Source organism: Saccostrea echinata, unplaced genomic scaffold, assembly GCF_033153115.1.
Source record: "Saccostrea echinata isolate AGI-Se365-2 ecotype Australia unplaced genomic scaffold, CSIRO_AGI_Sech_v1 ptg000012l, whole genome shotgun sequence".
Classification (NCBI taxonomy): Eukaryota; Metazoa; Mollusca; class Bivalvia; order Ostreida; family Ostreidae; genus Saccostrea; species Saccostrea echinata.
The window spans coordinates 19,867,501-19,888,147 of record NW_026889761.1 but is presented as its reverse complement, the minus strand read 5'-3'; the positions used below and the strand labels follow the sequence as shown (position 1 = coordinate 19,888,147).

Genomic DNA, 20,647 nt, shown 5'->3' with positions numbered 1-20,647 from the left:
ACAGGCGCTCCTATTTCCTCCAGTGTACTACGAATATTTCAATGCCTCCTTATTCTGCATAAAATCTATCCACTATTTTGATATATGAATACATAGAGCTTTTAAGTTGGTAATGGACTTGCAATTGTGTTATAAATGTTTATGTGTTGAACAAATTATACTGTATACAGCCTCAGATTTACTGCAGTTTAACTTTTGCTACTTCTGTAGCTGAACTGTGAAATATAACTGGTGAAATTAAGACTTGGTTAATTTGTTAAGCAAATGCGAAAATGACTTGGAGCAGAAATCAAAGCTGTATACAGTATTTCATGATTGGTCCAGAACCTGCGATTCATTGATTGTCCCAGTAAAACTCAAAACATGAATCCTTGTGAAAAAAAATTTCACACCCAGAACCAATTAAAAAAAAAAATAAAATAAACAGAGACATTCATATATACTTAAAATATTTACATTTATTTGGATCTTTTGACGTACAGTATAAAGCCTCTGCACAAAAATGATACAGATGATTACAAACTACAAACAATCGACATGATATTTACAACGCAACGCATTTAATCCAGCTTATTTACTGTACCTATCTGAAATGCGTTTCTTTAGTTCAGATATAAATAATGAATTGATAAACAAATTTTTTTTTGTCTCAAATCTCTGGGAGAAATATGTTGACCAATTGAAACATGATCTCGCCACACTACAACAAACTTATACACAACATGTGGAATCAAGGGCTTGTTTCTAACACTCACAATTCCAGTTGCACTTATAAAATGAACAATACAAAAATAAAATGAAGAAACAACATTCAAAATCTCTAAATTTTATCACATTGTTTCAATGATGAAGAAATGCAATGTTAGGATGAATCTTGAACAATCATGTGTGGGCAGTACTTCAATTTGTTTTGAAAAAGAGAATTTCATTGAAAACCTCATGTGTACATTCATGAATATATATATATATATATTACATATATTACAATCAAGTCTTTAGGAATGGAAAAATGGTCAATGATGAATTTACAATGAGTATACAAGGCAAAACAAAAACATCACCGTTTACGTTTCCTCCTATTGTGTAACTTCATAGTCAATTTTGGATAACAAACATGTACTAGCTACTAGGTAATTCACCTTGAAAGCACTGAAATAGAACATCAGACAAAATTTGTGCCACAAACTGATCCAGGATCTGAGACATGACAAGAGAAAGCAGTCTTTGCTGATGTTGAGTGAACAAAGGGCGGTTTTCTGGAATCGAGGCCAGATGAAGAAGTATGTTTGCAGCTCGACGGAGCATGTCCAAACTGGTTCCCATGATTTCTGGGTTATCCCTCAAAGCATTGATGCCGTGGTGATTGGCCACAGTCATTGCTTTGTGTTCTGCTGTTTCTAGAAAGTCTATAAGTAAGGAGATGGAGGGATGCTGCATGGCTACAGCTCGTGCAGAGCTGGTGTCCCCTTGTACAAGAGACGATAAAAGAACAAGAGCAAACTCTAAAGTCACAGGTTCACTCTTATTTGCTAACAATTTGGTCAGAATACTAAATAACTGCACAATGCGATCAAATGGAGGTGTTGCCAGTAGAAGGTCAACATTTGTTTCATGAATGCACAACTTGCTGAGTGCCTCCATAACTAATCGCTGGGGAGAGAGGACGGATGTGCTTGTAGATGGCAGAGGATCTGTGGCACACGATGACGGACAAACTGCCCAGTGTAATAAGCCATCCAAAATGGGCATACAGATTTCTTCTGGATAGTACTTTAGTTCCAAATGTCCACAAATATTTGCAAATATCACAAGTGTGTTTTCCCGCAGCATTGAGAAGTATTCCCACCACCACTCCTCATCGTTCTGATGAAGATGACTATCAGTAATGTCTTCCATCTCGCTGTCATCACGATCAAACTTTTTACGAGTTGTATTTCGAGGTAGGTGTCGGTGATTCAACATAAGTAATTTTCCTAGTGTATACATCAGTCCTGGATGTTTGGAAAGTTCTAAATGGTTTGATGGAATTGAAGACAAGCTTCTGAAAATGTTGGATATACATACACATCTTCTTCCCAGTTCCTCCTGCATGTCAGAGATGAGACGAAGTGGAGGCTCATCTTTTTGGTAAGCTTCATCTTCCTGCTCCGGTTCCCGTTTGCGTTTTATACTGGCATTCTCTGTGTTACTTTTATCAGTGTCACTTTCTTCTTTGATCATACTTTCATCAGAACTGGGTTCTGTTTTCACACTTTCCAAACTGACATTAGCCTTTTCGTCCATGGCATCATCCATTTTTTCATCACAACCATTACTTTCTTTGTTCTCATCATCACTGTCCTTTTCCTCTTTGATATCCTGTTTTTCTTCTTCAACTGGTTCCTCTTTTATTTTCACTTTTTTCAATACATGGTTCTTAATTGGTTCTTCTTCTTTAACTTTTATTGAGTCAGTTGATTCTTTCTTTAAATCATTGAGTTCTTTCTCATCTTCCTCATGCTGTGAGTCTTTTGGTTTTTCATCGTTTATAGAATTTTTCTCCTCCTCTGTAATTTTTATTTCTTCCTTCACTTCCATTGGTGGTCTGAAAAACATCTTCCTGAACACTTCACTCTCATATGAACTTCCAAAACATGGCACAATATGTGAACTTAGATCACCTCCTCCTAATTGCCAATGCCCATACTTATAGCTGTATCCCGAGTAGATGTCCCACTCTTTATTGTCTAGTGGACTTATGTCTTTGCTGTTTGTGTCTTCCATTTTCACTTCCAATCCTTTCCTAGAAACCAACGTATAATTTGTAAAGTCCTCATCCTTGACTGTCACTTTTTCCTCCATGTCGACATTGAGCATGCTTTTATTGGGAATTTCATCAGCTTCATCCGACATTTTTTCCATTTCTTCAAACATATCACCAAAGATTGAGATCAGAGATTTCCTAAAGTGTTCTAACAGAATTTCTAGCATTCCCGGCAGATGAGCTAGATTGAAGTACTGTACAGTGGCATCATCATATAGTAGAATGTTAAGCGTATCTAAAGCCCAGGTGCTCTCGGCTAACAAGCCAGACTTCAGTCCCATCATCACCCTCCATGCCTCTATTGGACCTGGAAAAATACACGACATCGTTAGATACAGATATCTTGATAATAACAACATAAAGCATGCATGTCCATAACTAGTTAAACAACCAACATGGATAGTTAAAAAAAATCAATTTTTAAAAAAAAAAATGCTTGTGATCTGCATTGCCAACAAAAGTGTGTGCAAAACTAAACTGAAAACTTTACATTATAGCAATGGTTATTGGATCTCGATAAAATCACACTGAAAATATCTGATCGTTACAATTAATCATTAATAAATATATTGGGTTAAACCACACTATGTTAAAACACTTGGATATATATGTATAGAAGAGAAAAAGCTTGACACACGAGTTATCTTTGTTAGAACAAGAATAATCTGGATTATATCTTGGATGTTTGAAGCATTACAATTTATTACAACACAAACAGGGCTTAAAAACAGAAGCACAATATTTAAACTAAATCACATACACTGGAACAAAAAATAATTGTTCTGGCCAATGAGACCAATAACATCAAAATATTGCAATAAAAAAAAAATATCGACAAATTTACACAAGCTTATGATGCATCATGGGGGAAAATGTAAATGATTCAAACACAAATTTGAAGCTAATAAGTCTCGTTCCAACTGAATTTCAAGCCCTGCGTAACGATTAGGAAGCTCTAACTACGAGATGGGGAAACTGTGATACCTTACAAGTGTACTTGCTCGAGTTCCAGGTACTTATAAATCTTGGAATGCTTGAATAAAACAGAACATTGTTTTATATACAGTCCAAAAGCATAATCAGGCATTTTACTTTTTTTCCCAACAAAAATTTTCCAAACAAGGATTTTTTTTCCTTAAAATTTCATGCAAATTTATGATGTCCCTGCATAAATCTTTAACAAAGAATTTAAATTTTAATAAACTGGGACATTCAAGCAAGTACACCAAATGAGATTTATGCAAGTCACCTGACTGAATATTAAAAGCTTAAATCTAAACTAAAACTTTTAGGCAGGGTACATCCAATTTAGAGATACTGTTATCTAGCAAAATAAATTTGGCAGTCAATACTGATTTATTACAGAACATTGTAAATGTTAGAATCTTCAAAATCAACACTGACATTTTGACAAATCATGTGTTGTTAAAAAATATCAAAATCATGTCACACTTTAATGTTACATAAAAATTACAATTTCTTTTTAATGTTTTCAAAAGAAACAATTCTAAAACAGACATATATTCATGTATGTGCCTATTTGTGAGGAATAGTCTGATGGCCAAACAAAACTTACATCCATTCATGGAAAAAAGGGGGGATAACAAGGGATTAATCTCACTTAATACAACAGATCATGTTATATCAGTACTAAGATACAAAATGCATTTAAAACACAGAAGTAATTTTTGTTTGACTGTCAGCATGATGATTTACATGTCAAATAACAATGCTAAAAATTTATGTGCGTATGAAACATTAAACAGGTGATGAACATGTGAAAACAGCTGAGTGGAACATGCAACATACCAACATCAGATCGTGTCAAACGTCGCCTTTTGAAGTAATTAGGTGTTGTCGCCTCTACACTGTCATGCGGGAATGGAATTTCCTTCTTAGGAATTTGATTTGGGGGCATCTTCTGTAACAAAATGCACTGTTATTCAACAAATGAATATAAATGAAAATATTTCATTTAAAATAAGTCTAGGAACATTTTTCACTTTAAGAAAATTTCAACAGATGATGACTTTTACCATTTTGGGAGGTGACATGTAGGGTCCTGCTTTGTGACTAGGGGTAGGAGACATCCTGTGGGTCCTGTTGAATGGTGCCATGTGGGGTGGTATATTGGGGGCGGGGCTCATTCCCATGTTATGGTGGCCATGGCTATACCTTGGCATTGGTGACCACTGATTATTGGGTCTAGAATCTACAAGAAGGAATTCAAAATCCAGAATGCTTTTAAAGAACAAATTTTAAATAAATGAAAACAAATGAAAATTCCAATGAGCAACTCTGAAGCAGAATACTTGTGGGTTATAGGTTTATAAATTACATTTATGCCCCCGCCCCTTCCATAAACAAGACAAATCAAAAGGCTCATCATTTCAAGTAATTTATCTGATGAATGAAAGTTTCCTGTTATTCCCATAAATAAATTTCCATGTTTATGGTTAACCTCTATATAAATCTACTTTACTGAAGGAAATACAAAGCATTTTAAACAATGATGTGGAAAAGGGTTTATGGTAAGGTGAGCAGAGAATTACATATAATGGTGTGGAAAGGCAAGTTGTCAGTATCAATCATTATTGAAATTTCACTCTGCATATTCCTACTTAACTTTTTCAAATAAGAATCATCAAACATTGCTCATAAATAAAAGGAATTTTCACATTTCTTGACTTTCAGTAAGATGCAATTTAACCAATTTGATCATTATTCTATTAGAAAATTTGACAAATCCAGTGTATGTCCAAATAAGTTAATCAATCCATAGTTTTTATTTCAGTTCCCATAGATAAACATTCAATTACTCATCTGGTAATCAAATGTACAGCAGGGTTTTAAAAATATTTATTCTAAGATGCATTTACTAATGATAGTTTGGCTAAATGAAGTTGACAGCGGAAAAAAACTACACTAAAGTTCATTTCAACATCTACAGCCAGAGCAGATTCAGTGCCTATGAAAGTTTTGGACAACTCTCACCATTTACTTAGGGTTTAATCAATATGAAAGAGGAGCATACCAGCTAAAAGTGACTATAAGAAAATTTTTATGTCAAAGTTAGTATTAAACAGGCCAAAATGAAAGTATTTAATCAAAATGAAAGTATTTACATTTCACACAAGGAAAGGGGTAAAAAGAACAAAAAAGAAAAAAAAAATGTTATTTTAGTAAAAAAGTTTTTCTACTCTACTATATATTGTGCCTACCCTGTGAATCATAGCCCATACCGTCCCTGTGATAAGAACCGTCTCCATACGATGAAGGCTGGTTATTATAATAAGAACTTTGATGGGACCCATCAGTGTACGATGATGGTGGGGCGTTATAGCCCATCATCCCTGAGGAGTTATAAGCAGAGGACTGTGTGTTACAAGGCAGGGAGGCGTACCCTGAGGAAGGAGGTGGCTGCGAGTTATAGCCAGCTGTCAACAAATCAGTCAAAATTGTCAGCCATTGATTCAAAATTTGTATTGCTTTAAAATAAAAATTGTCAAATTTGGAATTCATAAAATTATTTTAGCATGAAGTAAAGACATTTTTTGTAGGGGAAAATTGATTTAGTGATCTAATAAATTGACAGTAGACCAAACACAAATTCAAAACCACACCTACGCCTTCAGGGACAACGTATTCACATGAATCTCCAAATTCCTCACCTTGGTTAGGGTATTGGTCTGGAAACCGTTTATTAGGAGTGCCATACATTCCCATATTCATATCATTCCTCATGGCTGGTCTCTGGCCAGGATAATTCTGATACTGAGAGGGATAACCTCCATACTGGTCCTGGGGCCCTGTCATCATTTTGTTGGGGGTGGAATATCCTTGCTGATGAGGGAAGTTCTGATGATATGGATCATGAGGGGGACCACCTACATGTGGCTGTGTACCCTGGGGCATCACAGAAGGAGGCTGATTTCCATATCTGTTTGGTGGAAATGTGGCATCTTGTGGCGGTTGTGGTGGTTGCTGTAATGGAGTGGATGACTGTGGTGTAGGCTGGCGTTGAGGGGGAGGGGTTGGTGTGGGCGTGACAGATTGCACAGGGTTTGGAGAATCAAACCTGAAATTGGTAAAAAAAATTCTTCATAAAGAAATATTTCTTTACAATACCTCTGTTAATGTTGACAATTTGCAAATGATAAATATCTTTAAATGAAAAAACTATAGAATTTCTGCATCCATCATTTTTTTTTTTCCCATTAGATACAAAATAGTTATAAATTCTGTCATATTTTCAGTCATATTTTCTGATACAATTACATAGATTTTTTTTTTTTGTTCTCAGGTTAATGAAACTCATCCATGCTGAATGATATGTATACCTTTCTGGCTTATTGAACTGATTTTCACCAAATGGAAAATTCCGCCCAGAGGACATTGAATGTGTGCTCATGTTGGATGTGGAGCCCTGGGAAAGGTCACCATCTTGCGAGTTATTGGACTGATAATTGGAAAATGGTATGGAGGAATCCTGTGACAAGTTTGGCATTGAGTTCTCCATATTTGGCTGAAAAATTTGTGAAGAAGAGATAGGAGGCATATTCTGGCCCATGCTACTAGACGGGCCACACTGGTTCATATTATTAAATGTCTGTGACACAGAACTTGATGGCAGGCTCTGTGATATACTTGCTGGAAGATTTTGAGACATATTGTTCTGAGTCATAACACTAGGTAAAACGCTGTTCTGAGGAACACTTGTGGTTGCCATAGATTGATCCATAGAGCTGACAGGAGCCGACTGTCCCATACTGTTTGGAGGCAAAGACTGACTGACACTGTTGGGGGAAACCTGCTGACCCATGCTGCTAGGGGGCATGGATTGCATTGTGCTACTTGGTGGCATTGATTGACCCATGCTGGTAGGAGGCAATGACTGCCCTGAACTACTTGGAGGCATAGACTGTGACATACTGCTAGGGGTCATAGGTTGTCCCATACTGTTCATTGGTACATTTGATGTTCCAGAACCTGGCATCATTGTGCCAGATGGGGGAGCACCGGGTCCTATGCTTGGCATCATGTTAGGTCCCATGCTATTTTGAGATGGTATACTGGGTGCTGGAGTTTGTCCCATAGTGCTTGAAGGGACATTTTGAGCCATACTGCTGGGAGGGATATTTGGTTTATTGAAATTGGTGCTGTTATTATTGAAGTTTCCAGCACTACTATGGGGTGGCATGCCAGAATAATTTGATCCTTGAGAATTTGGTTGGTTTGAATTCATAAAACCACTATTATTTAGATCATCTGCAAATGGGTCCTGACAGCTAATGCTATCACCATTCACAGGTGGTGCTACTTGATTTGTTGACGAAGGAGGCATATTCCCTGTTGATGAAGGCATGGGCATGTGATTTCCAGATGGCTGCATTCCCATGTTACTTCCAGGTCTCATGCCCATATTATTTTGTGGTGGCATAGCCATGTTGTTCCCTGGAGGCATTCCCATAGAATTGCCATGCCCCATGCCCATATTATTTTGTGGTGGCATAGGCATGTTGTTCCCAGAATGCATGCCTCCCATGCTGCTGTTGGGCATGGCCATGTTGTTTCCATGTGACATCCTCATACCACCTCCTTGTATACCCATATTATTGCCAGGCATGCCCATATTGTTCTGGGACATGCCCATGTTGCCACTTGGAGGCATGCCCATCATGTTATTATGAGGCATCATGTTAGGATTCATCATGCCTGGTCTCATGCTGTAGTTACCACCCATCATTCCTGGGTGCATCATTTGATTATGGCCCATTCCACCCATAGAACTGGGTGGCATCATGTTGTTCATCATTTGTCCCTGTCCAGGCATCATCCCTGGCATACCCATGGGACCCATGTTGGGGTCAAAGCCTTGATTAGGCATATTTCCTGGGAATCCCTCCATTCCCTGATTAGCATTGGAATTACTTGGTGGTCTAAATGCATCTTGGGAACCTTGAGATCCAGCTGAAAATAACAAGTCCAAACATTTGATAACTTCTAACATTCATTATTCTTTTTTTTAAACAACAACTCAGGCATATTGTATCATTTTTCTTTAATTTACGACATCAATTTAACTTGGCTCTCAATTAAATTCAAAAGCAGGCAAGAAACATTGGCAACATTTACAAAGAGTGTAAAAGGTATATGAAATAGAAAAGCCCTAATGAGACAATTACTCCCTGTGGTGCAACTTAAGAAAGGGCATACTTTTAAATAGCCAAAAAAAGAACTTTGCCATCTTGCAACAGAAAATAATAAATGCAAAGTCCCGTGGCCAAGTTTTGTTAATATTAATTGGATGAAGGTTATAACACATCTAGTCACATTTTTGTATGGAGTATGAAAGTATGATCTTTCACAGTCCTAACATTAAAAAGACAGGGGCCTATAAGAAATTCTCACCCATTTGACCTTGACCTTATGTAAACAACCATGGTTAGAATTGATTGACCTCTTGACCCTAGCCAATCTCTGTGTCAAGAGCTCCTTATGCTACTTCAATAGTTTTCTCTCTTAGAACTTTACATTCCCAAGACCTACAAAATTTGACACTTCCGAGCCCTGTGGCATTGACCTCACCACAATACTGTGTTCAAAGTCATGACAAATCTTATGATCATCATCATCCCTAAGGCCAAGTTTAATTGTATAAAGTTATTCCATTACAAATTAATATGGACAATTATTTTACTCCTCAACCCTTGTCCTAATAACCATGGTGCAGTTGTTCCATTCACCCTCTGTTCAAAACAACCTTTGTGTTTGGTTTCTCTGTTTCAAAGATTCTTTTTATTTTTTATTTTCATTTTCTTTATCGAAGGGGGGGGGTTATTTCTTTAACTTAAGACAGGAAAACAATGGCTAGAAGGGGGAGAAGTAGAGAGAAGGAAAAGTAAGTGTTAAAAAGAGCAAGCCTACCTATATTAGCATCAACAACATCCACACATTGAAAAGTTAAAAATATCTCCGACCTTTATCCTTCTTACCCGGTGAGGGTGCTCGACTTTTCTTGGACTCGCGTTTCTGAGCCAGCTGAGCCTCCATGCTGGCAAGGATAGGTCCAGGATCCATCCCACCACGCTCAAACTGGCACTCATAATGAAAGAGGTATTTGATGTAGTTCTTCTTAAGTGTAAATGCAGCACTGGCAGAACTACCAATATTTATAAGACCACAGATTTCTTTCCACTTTTTTGCTTTTGTAACCTGTAAAAAACAAACAATATTTTTACTTTCATAAGAATGAAGACATCTATTTGTAAACCTACCTGACGGAAAATGACAAGTATTTTCACATTTAGAGAAAATCTGAACACGGACAACATCTATGCAATAAATTTTTGCAGTAACAGAATACATGATTAGATTTCCTAAACAAATAATTGCCAGTATATACCTCAAGCATTCCACCCTTCTCTTGGACATGTAGATAAAGCCGATATAGGTCCAAGGGCTGTTTACTTATAGAAGGCATGTTGTTAAGTGGAGCATTTCTCTCCTCCAGAAAGCTCAACAGTCGATTCAGGAAATACCGGCGTTCTGGTTCATTGCCCATTTCATACAATTTGTTCACATCTCCTCCCTTCTACAAAGACAAAATGATTCAAAAACCATAAAGTTAGTTCCTTGGTAAATAAATATAAATTTGGGAATAAGTGAAGAATAGATAAACAAAAGTATATCAAGAATTAAAAAAAATATAGGTAATCAGATATATATCACAGCTCACCTCCGCAAATGTAATCTACAGTATGGCAACGAATAATTAAAAAAAATCATGTAAAGGTAGTTTTATCATCACTGTTTAACTTCACAATTAAAATATACAGAACCGAAGTAAGACTCCAGTGCTTTGCATTTCTACCATCATCAATGCAAGTTTGGTTCAGGGAAGGTTCATAACTTTTTGGAAATGTGACCTGCTCAAAAAACCTTCACCTTACCAATAATTACGAATACATCAGTTGATGCAGAATCTGTAGAATGCCTTTAAGTAAACATTCCTAGATGCATCATCTAGAATGTTTGGTCCATATTGGACTAACAGTTGAATTTTGACCTGATTTGAAAACATTGACCATCTGAGACTTGTAGAAATTATTCCTAGATTCATCATCACTGCAAGTCTAATCCTGGCATGACCAATATAAATTACTGTGAATTGAACCTATTCTAAATTCATGTACTTTAAGGTGAGCTATAATAACAGTTTTTAAAGTTTATTCACAATATTAAAGGAGGACATGATTTGATATATCAGTTTTCATAAATCTCCACATTTGAAATAATAGACAGGAGTACAATAGTAAACATGCAGAAAAAAATTTAAAAAAATTTTAAATATTGAAATTTTTGTCTGTTTTTATTTATCTTCTTAGTTACAAATACACTAATACTTTGAGTAGAGTGACAAAATCTTTTTTTTTTTCCTGAGTGCACTGGTAGTTGTATGCCACTACACTATGAATGTATAAATATCTACAACCAAGCTGTTAAGTAATCAATATATTAACAAAGCAAATCTAAATTAGTTTTCTTCAATAAAACTTACTGACATCAATAAGCATCCCAATTACAATTTCTTAAAATGAATTTCTTGACAGAAAATGAAGGGCACAACACTTGAAATAGAAAACAACAGAAGTGACAGACATTTAACCTCTTTGAAAATACTATACAAGAGACAACATTTCAAATAGGTGATTCATTTTCCTCAAAATCAATATCCAAATTTCAATGTCCTAGAATAAAATGGTAATCCAAAATATTAGTTTAGTATGCATAAAAGCTAAGTAATTATAATGCTTATTATCAAATTATTTAATGATATACTTGTGCAGTACTTATACCGAGACACAACAAATAAAAAAGGCTCATATTAAGTGCAAGATGTGTGGTAAATGATAAAACAATACCACGAACCAGGCAGTATATATACAAAAACAAAAATGGCGAGGAAAGAGAAATTGGCAACAGGATACAATGCAAATACAGAGACAATGACCAGAGTCCCAACAGATATATGACAGCAAAAAATGACCACACCCACATTTTGTGCACGTGACTTACTGTCTGGTTACCAGCCCAGTTAGAACCAATGGGAGGGCTGGTAATATTGTCAAACTCTTCGTGATAGGACGAAACACTGGCACTCCCTGGGGAGGGGGCTACCAAGCTAGCAGGGGTAGGTGGATGTGAGCTTACACCCTCCTACAAATGAACACACTACCATTTTTACCTGTCCTCTTTTCCTTGTGTCCATCACAATCAAAATTTATTTTCCAAACTTATTATAAAATGTAGAGCTTTTGTTTCATTCCCTACTTTTAGGGCTATTACAGTTAAAATTTTCTGAGGGGGGTGGAATTCCAATTTTCATTTTTTTTTTCTGTTGGTTGGGGGTGGGGGGTATTTTTTTTGTATTCTTGAGGGTGGTGTACATGATTTACTACTGTTGGTGTGGGGAGAGACAGGAATTGTCTCCAGCTTTGACCCACAACATTTAAGTTATACTATTATGAAATCTAATGAAACACACTTCTTGATGAAATCAAGTCGGACTTCTCGTTTTCTTTTTTTTACCCATCTGTAAATGATATCTCGGTATAAGAGTTATCTTTCCTAAAGCTGTGTAAACGTTTTGTTTGACTTGGACCACAATTTCTTATGAGATTCTGGTTACATGACTTTATACTCTTCTTTAAAAAGTAATTATTGTGTGTTGGTATTTATGATAAACAACCAATAAATGGTACAATGAAATAACTTTCAGTAATCTGAACCAGAGAAAATTCGTGCTAAACATGTGGAATCACTTTTAGAGATTATAAACATGATAAAATAATATTATTTCTGCAGTTCAATTAGTCAGAAATAATAACAAGGGATTTTTTTTTATTAATTGTAAAGAAAAATATTAAACTTAGTCATTCTGATAGCAACCCAGATTCCTTCAATTACCCCCCCCCCCCCCCAAACTTTTCTTGTTCTAAAAAGTCTTAGAAGTAAAAGATTCACTTATCATGGAAAGGAAGAAGATTATTTCTAAAGCAAAACAATGTACTTGTTCACATCAGACCTATATTATTGCATTTTTTCTTAATTCTATTGGTGCTTTGTGATAAAAATTTAAAGGGGGGGGGGGGCTAAATGTCAGTGGCATTCCACCCCTTCACATAATTTTTACTGGAATAGCCCTTATAAATTATTTGAATATTTCAATACTTTCAAAAAAAAAAAAAAAAAAAAAATCAGGCATGATTATAAGAAGCATGTGGGAATTAAGCTGAAAATGGTTTTTCGTTCTGTCAAAGTAAGGGCAAGTCTTTATTGACTTTCGTAAAACAAAATTCCACAACTATAGCACATAAGCTAACAAATCAGAGGGTAAATCTGCCTTTAACCGGGCCCATCCAAAACTGAAGTGCAAATTCTGGTATTAGCAGATGAAATAGAGTTAGACCAATTGGAGAACAGGAAAGAAAACTTCAGCCACAACCATGTTGCTTAAAGCACACATAATGAGGTCAAAACCAATCATTCTTGATTTTTCAATTGAATTCAAAGTCTGGTTTAACAGTTCCATTGAAAACAAAAAAAAAAAATTAAAAAAAAAAATTAAAAAATCAAACATAATCCAATAATAATAAAAAAATTGAGGTAATAATCCATGCAAATCAAAATTCAAATTGACATTTTCTATAGAAAAATGAAATAAGAAGCCAAATGATTGGTTTACTTGAATGATGTAACACAGAGATAATTGTAAACAGCCAGACTTACTTTCTTTTTTTTGTCTGGGACTACTTCCTCTAGTGGGGGCATTGGGTTGGGTGGTGCAGGCTGTTGTTGCTGGGGTATGGCCGGAATGTGGGGGTGTCCGTCGCTGGACACTTCTGCTGTGGTGCTCATCACCGGACAAGTGTTCACCTGGGTCACTATGTTTTTGTCTAAGAAAAGATTTAATCTTCTTAGCTACTTTCTTTTCACCTATTTCTTTCTATTGCAATTTGTTCATAATAACAGGTGATGAAATTTTCACAAAATTTACCAAAGGAAAATGATACATCTGATAGAAACTTGCCAACATTAATATTTTCACTCATTTATTCCACAATTCTTAAACCTTTGAAGAAGTCATCCCCCTTTGAATCTTACCCATGGCATTTGTAGTTGCTGTAGTTGTGATGGGTAATTCCTGCTTCATTGCATTAGGTGGCAAGTTACTCTGGTCAGGTATGCTAGGCATCTCTACATCCTTCTGCTCATGACAAGACATGTCCCCTCCTTGGGACGAAGTGTCCGTCAGAGAGGACATATTGCTGTCAGCCCCCAAACTCTCTGAGGGTAGCCCCTGATTGGGAGGAGTCCCTGACTGTGGTTCTTTAGAGTCCATGGATCCAGACTGAGGCGGTACACTACTGTCATTATTATTATTAGCAGTCATTTCTGATGATGATGTCACATTGTCATTTGAGCCGGATGATATACTGGAGTCTCGTTGCATATTTTGCTTTTTAGATGGAGGGATGTTTTGTTGTGAAGGCATTTTTTCATTGGTTGATGACACAGATGACGGGGATCCGAAGGAATTTGATGGCGGGCCATTTGATTGAGGATTACTACTCTCCTGAGAAGGAGGCAGGGAATTATGGGTAGAAGAGTCTGCCATATTGGGTGCACTACTAGAATTTGGCATATTAGAATTGGGTCCTAGAGAATTAGGCACTGGAGAATGAGAGTTTGTCATCCCTCCCGGATAACCCGGGTGGGGTCCACCCTGTCCATACATCATCTGGGAGGGTGGAGGTATGTTTGAGCGACCACTCGGCTGTTGTGACCTTTGCTGATTTGCTGCTGCCATCAATGCAGCTTGTGCTGCGGCCTTAGCACTTTTGGAGGAGGATCCCCCTGACCCTGGCGTTCCAGGGGTCGGAGGTCTTGGTCCATTTGCCATTTCAGGCATTCCAGCGTTATAATTATTCATACCACTCATCATATTATTCTGTCCTCCATATGGATTGTAACTTGAATTTCTGTTCACAGGCATATTATTGTACATATTTGGGGCACCTGCACTAGGTGCTCCTGGGGTGGGACCATTGTACATGGGGTAATTTTGCATCACTGCACCACCAGGGGGCATTCCTGGTCGACTTGAATAGTTACCTACAAATACAGAAATAGCATTCAGTTGCTCTAAATTCACATGCCTTAGAAAAGCATCCTGAATTTCAACTCCCATATGATGAATATTATCAATCTATAGCATATAGTTTTTCTTTAGTCTAGATGCAGTTATTGTACAATATAATGATGTTTTTTTCTCTACTAAAATGAGCACTATCTACACCCCTTAGCAATATTTCTCCGTAAGTACATACCTTGTGGATAATGGGAATTATATTGGGAGAACCCCTGATTCATTGGTCCAGGCATGTTCCCTGGCATCTTGCCCATGCCTGGCCCATAATTCACTTGATTTGGACCCATGGGAGGGGGCATCATTTGTTGATTATAACCTACAAAAACAAAATGTTTAATTAGAACCTCAGAAAATCTTTCTTCAAATAAGGACCAACAAAATGTTTTTTCAATCAAATATGATATGTATGCTGACACATGTATTCTTGATTTTTGACACATTTGTGCATCATTTTTTTTTGGGGGGGGGGGGGGGGGGTGAGGATATTTTATATCTGCATTTAAAACTACATCTTTAAATATGGTTCATTACTTCCTTAGATTAGACTGCATGAAAAATTTATTCAAATGTTTGGATGGTTTACTTACTAGTAGCCATGGGTGACTGGGTCATCCTAGATGTTGGATTACTCTCATGTTGTGAGGGAGGGCGAGGGGGCATAGGACTGCCTGCCTGATTCCCTGGAAAAAGTAAATATACATCACATACATTATCCATAGATTGGCAATAACAACTTGGAACTCTATCTTGTCTAGAAAAATGTGGAGAATATGAGAAGTGGTTCTGCAGATAAAGTTCAAGCATTGTCCATATTTAAAGCATAAAAGACATTTCCAGATATAGTATATTTTATCTTATTTCTACAATGATTAGAGCCCTGCTAGTCCTCAGAGAGTCATGTAAAGAAGCAGAAAGTAATTGGTATATATATGTAATGGTTTGGTCTGTGAATATCTGCCTAGGTAGCTCAGTTGGTAGAGCACCTGACTAGTGATGTTGGGGTCCCGGGTTCGATGCCTGGTGCAGCCATACATTTTCTCCTTTCCCGATACATATTGGTAAAAGGTGTAAAAATGAGACACTGTATTCAGCTCTTAATCACTTTTAGCAAACTTGAAATGGAATCCTTGTCATAATGACTTTGGATTATCTTTGGCACTTTGGGAAATTAATCAATGTAATTCAGACCAACAAAAAAAATAAATTCCAAAACATTTTTTATTCAACTATAACCTGTTCAATACTTTGAAGTTTTTATCTTAATAAATGTGAATTTTTATCTTACCCCTATGACATGTATAGTAGCAATGAATTTTAGACAAAATCATTGCAAACTTTCTTTTATGACCAAGCTTGCTTTATGTTTACAGTAACATTTGCTTTCAAAGTAAAACTTCAGTCAAATTGCACTTGGGGCCATCTTTCAATTCTCTTACAAATGTACTTTGCCATAATTATTTGTAAAGTAGCAATTCTAATTCATAAGCATTTCTTTTTTTTATTTTCCTTTTCAAGGCTGCATTATTTACAAACAATTAATCTGATACACTTCCATTCTTCTGAATCTGTTGAACTTGTTTTAAGTGCATATCTGTAATCTCCATCAAAGAGCGGCACTCTCCCCAAGTAGCAATTAACTCGAGGATGGCATTTTCCAGCTTTCTTAAAAAACATCCATTTTTATGAGCTTCTGCAATACATCACTGTTAAATGCACTGGCCCAATATTGGCTTCTGTATAATCCTATCAGTTTTATTAGCATTAGGTAAGTCACTCCTCAGACAAGGCAATAAATCTTCCACACTAAGTCATTATAGCTTTCCAGATGTCAACATAACCTCTGACCTTTTAGTTGCTGGCAGTGATAGTGGGTTATTTTTAGTTTCAGGGGAAAACCAAGACTGAAAGCCTCAGCTGAGCATGAATGGAATTTACCTGTCTGGAGAACAATAGAGAAGGGAGAAATCAAAGGATTAAATGCTCATTAAACATAGGTATAATGTCTACCCTGACCTGTGTTCCACTGATACAGGTGAACAGGTGCACTTTAGCATTGGCCAATCAGACAAATGATACAAAGGAATTCTATTGCACACTTCAATGCATTCACAGCTCTGTGAACAATGCCCCAAGGTCACTTGTCTTGGAGTTATCCAGCACAGTAAATAAATCACCCATTGTGACTTGAGACTTTTTTTCTGACACAGTGACTTTTAATGCTACTTGACTTACAAACAATTGAATCCACACCTACACCGAGTAACTGGATCTATCTGTGCCAAAATATTAAATTTCCTCAATACACGGAAGTGTTTTTATAAATACTTAGCCGACAGTCTCCTATCAATTTCCTAAACTCTGTCATCAGGATAGCATTGTCTTTCATGTTTGTGTCCTTATCTTCACCCCCCAGTACAACTGGAAGGATCCTTATCTCTAACCCAAATATATGTATATTTCCCACTCATATGTATAGACATAAAACTCAGTTCAATGAAGCAGTCACATATTTCATATTTCATTTATGTTCATTAACAAACATCAACAAACCCAAAATACGTATATTCTAAGAATTTTAGTCCCATTCACTGGACTTTTTTGGTTCAATAATGAAAATTAAAATAGAGGGAAAAAAATTAAGGACCCTCTATACACTAGAGGAAAATATTTTTTGGACATTGAGAAAATTATAGTGTGTAAAGGTGTAAGTATTGAGCTCATCTATCACATTTTGAGCATAGGGTGCCTTGCATTTACCCCCAGGAAAAATGTTCAAAGACAATGAAGTACTGATGAGCATAAATCTCTGTTGTTTACTTAAGTGGGCAAAATACCTGCACATGAAGTGTTCTATCTATTCATCTTGGCCTATTAAAGTGTTATGAATGCTTGATTTGATCGCAAATTAAGTAATAAACTGTTCATTTCAATTTATTTTATTCTTGATCAAAGGGCAGATCACTCTATCCGCATAAAAATAACACAAAATCAGAACTCTCTAGTGTGCAGTGTATAGAGGGTTCTTAAATCAAGACAAAACAACCGTCCTGAAGGAATAAAACATGACCATCAAGAGAAAGAAAAACTCATTTTTTCCACAGATATTGTAGTGTTGTTACTTAATCTGACAAGTCAAACACTACTACTTAGACACTTCACAAATACTATTCACAAGCACACAATTGTACTTCTGCACTACGGAGCTCCCATACTCAAATGTTAAGCATGCACTAGAAGCTTTTTTGACCCTTTAGTGAGGCTGAGTACATACACACTGTATAAAAATAACTAGCAAGATTGAAAAGGAAACATTATGTAGCTCTATATAGGTTGCACGTAAAGTGACTTATCCATTGTCAGGAATGTTCGAATGATATTACCTGGCAGTGAAGCGGGAGTGTTTGATCTTGAGCCTGATGATCCTACTGGAGAGGGGATAGGCCTCAGTGATGAAATGGAGGGATGTGGCGAGTTTGAGGTAGGTAATCCCTGGGAGTTATTGTCACATGATGTTACATCATCACAGCCTGAGAGATCCTGTAAAATACAATCAAAATTGTTACATAACAGCCTTAGAGATCCTATAAAATATAACTTTATTGTTACATAATCATAGCCTGAGAGATCCTATATAAAACAAATTGAAATTGCTAGAACGGTGTAAGAGTTCCTGTAAATTCATTGTTATATTATCGTCACAGCCTAAGAGTCTGAGATCCTGTAAAATACATCAAAATTGTTAGATCATCACTGTCTGAGAGATCCTGTATAAGACAAATTCTGTTATAATGTTCAGTGTAAGAGTTCCTGTAAAAAATATCAAGTTATATTGTCACAGTCTGAGAGATCCTGTAAAATTTAAGCAAAATTGTTACATCATCACAGCCTAAGAGATCCTGTAAATTATAATCCATTTGTTATAACAGCTTGAGAGATCTTTGTATATTACATAATCTCTCATACTGTAATGATATACAATTTGTATTTTACAGGATCTCTCAGGCTAAACTGGTGTAGCAATTTAATGACATTTTTAAGGATCTCTCTGGCTGTAATGATTTAACAATTTTATTCATATTTTACAGGATGTAACAATTCTAATTTGTTTTGTTTTTTGTTTTTTTAAGATCATAATTATAACAATCAAAGCCTGAAAAGATTATGTACATCAAAATTGTTACATCATCACATCCTGCAATCCTGTAAAAAAGTACCTTCAAATTGTTACATAATTACAGCCTGAGAGATCCTGTAAAATACAATCAAAATTGTTACATCTTTATAGCTCAAGAGATCTTGAAAAAAAAAATTTTGTTAAAAAAAAAATAAATCAAAAACAGCTCCTGAAAACAGATTTCCCTGCATTTTCTATTTATATTAGTGTTTAGCCCATTTCTTGAGGATTTTTTATTTTATTTTCCTTGTTTTATTTAGAGTTGAACATAAACATTTTTTTAAAGACGGAACAAGTCAGATTATACCTTTGAAAACACAAAAATGTTATACCATTAAAAAAAAAACAATTTTTTTCTGCCAAATGATCTTTTGCAAATAATGTACACAGTTAACTTAATGTTTTTAGATTTATAAATGAAACTCCCAGGTTTGAATTCAAGCAAAAATATAAAATTTTCATTTTGTCGCAGCAAAATTTCCACTGAAGGAACAACAACTCCTTACAACAACCCTGAAAAAAATTACATATATCCAAATAAATGTTAGCTGATCCACCTTATATAAAAATTCCAAGCACTGAAATCAAAGAAACAGAATCAGATATGTACCCATTTGACTTAGTTCACCACCAACTGATTACAAGCAGGAAATAGTTTCACCAAATTTTGTCTGAATTGGTCAAGCAGAAACAGACTATAATCAGATCCCAGTAACACAACACATTACACTGCATGCCTTGAAACTCTGAATTCAAGTTTTAAAGCAAGCATTTACCTGTGGTTGTTCATCCAGGTAGAACAAGCAATTTAAAGTCTGGGCTTGCTAGAAGATTTACATAGATCATTTCAAGTTTTAAAAGTATTTTATACATGATCAAAAAAGACAAAAACACTCTGAGGCAGGTGCCCTTGTTTAATCATTTTTGATATGAAACATTCGGAAAACATCATTTGAAATTAACGGATACTAAATCCAACATCAAAGATTTTACATGAAATATTTTGTTCTACCATATGTAATCCATTTTACTTCATTTATAAGTTCACAAAATCTTCTTTACTGAAAAAATTTCATCTAATTCCATATAATCAAACTTTTATTTGGATCAGAATAATATTTTTTTTCTTATGTATTTCAAACATGGACAGATGGGGGACATAATGAAGTCTTGAAGACTAATTTCTGAGTGAATGTCCTCAGGACAATCACATGTATGCCAACAAGCATATTTATTTTAGGATTTGTGATGCAGACTTTGACTTGTTGATCAGGAATACTTTTTATGTCACAAATTTATTCCATATTAATATATTTAGATGTACTCCCTTCATTATGTATATTAAGGTTTGTTTTACTTTGAAAAATGTGTAATCTTTTTGAAACATCAGAATTTTTGGTAAAGTGGAATTTAGCAATGTTTCTCACACCTACAAGACAGATGACTACAGATTGTT

General features: G+C 35.8%; 1 protein-coding gene across 8 annotated transcripts in view; it reads right to left on the bottom strand.

The window, feature by feature from the left end:
- Positions 1–438: 438 nt before the first annotated feature.
- Positions 439–20,647, bottom strand: part of LOC133185502 (trithorax group protein osa-like) — a 36,464-nt gene continuing 16,255 nt past the window's right edge. For 6 of the 8 annotated variants that reach the window (XM_061320776.1, XM_061320771.1, XM_061320774.1 and 3 more), the window contains 13 exons: positions 18,398–18,554; positions 15,605–15,697; positions 15,196–15,333; positions 13,970–14,980; positions 13,595–13,761; positions 10,209–10,397; positions 9,784–10,018; positions 7,144–8,773; positions 6,475–6,881; positions 6,025–6,240; positions 4,840–5,015; positions 4,613–4,724; positions 439–3,110 (listed from right to left, as the gene is read on the bottom strand). In XM_061320776.1, the coding sequence (XP_061176760.1) occupies positions 1,120–3,110; positions 4,613–4,724; positions 4,840–5,015; positions 6,025–6,240; positions 6,475–6,881; positions 7,144–8,773; positions 9,784–10,018; positions 10,209–10,397; positions 13,595–13,761; positions 13,970–14,980; positions 15,196–15,333; positions 15,605–15,697; positions 18,398–18,554 (6,522 nt within the window). In that variant the 3' untranslated portion in view covers positions 439–1,119. The remainder of the gene's footprint in view (positions 3,111–4,612; positions 4,725–4,839; positions 5,016–6,024; positions 6,241–6,474; positions 6,882–7,143; positions 8,774–9,783; positions 10,019–10,208; positions 10,398–13,594; positions 13,762–13,969; positions 14,981–15,195; positions 15,334–15,604; positions 15,698–18,397; positions 18,555–20,647) is intronic. The other 2 variants (XM_061320773.1, XM_061320775.1) reach the window with 2 other exon arrangements.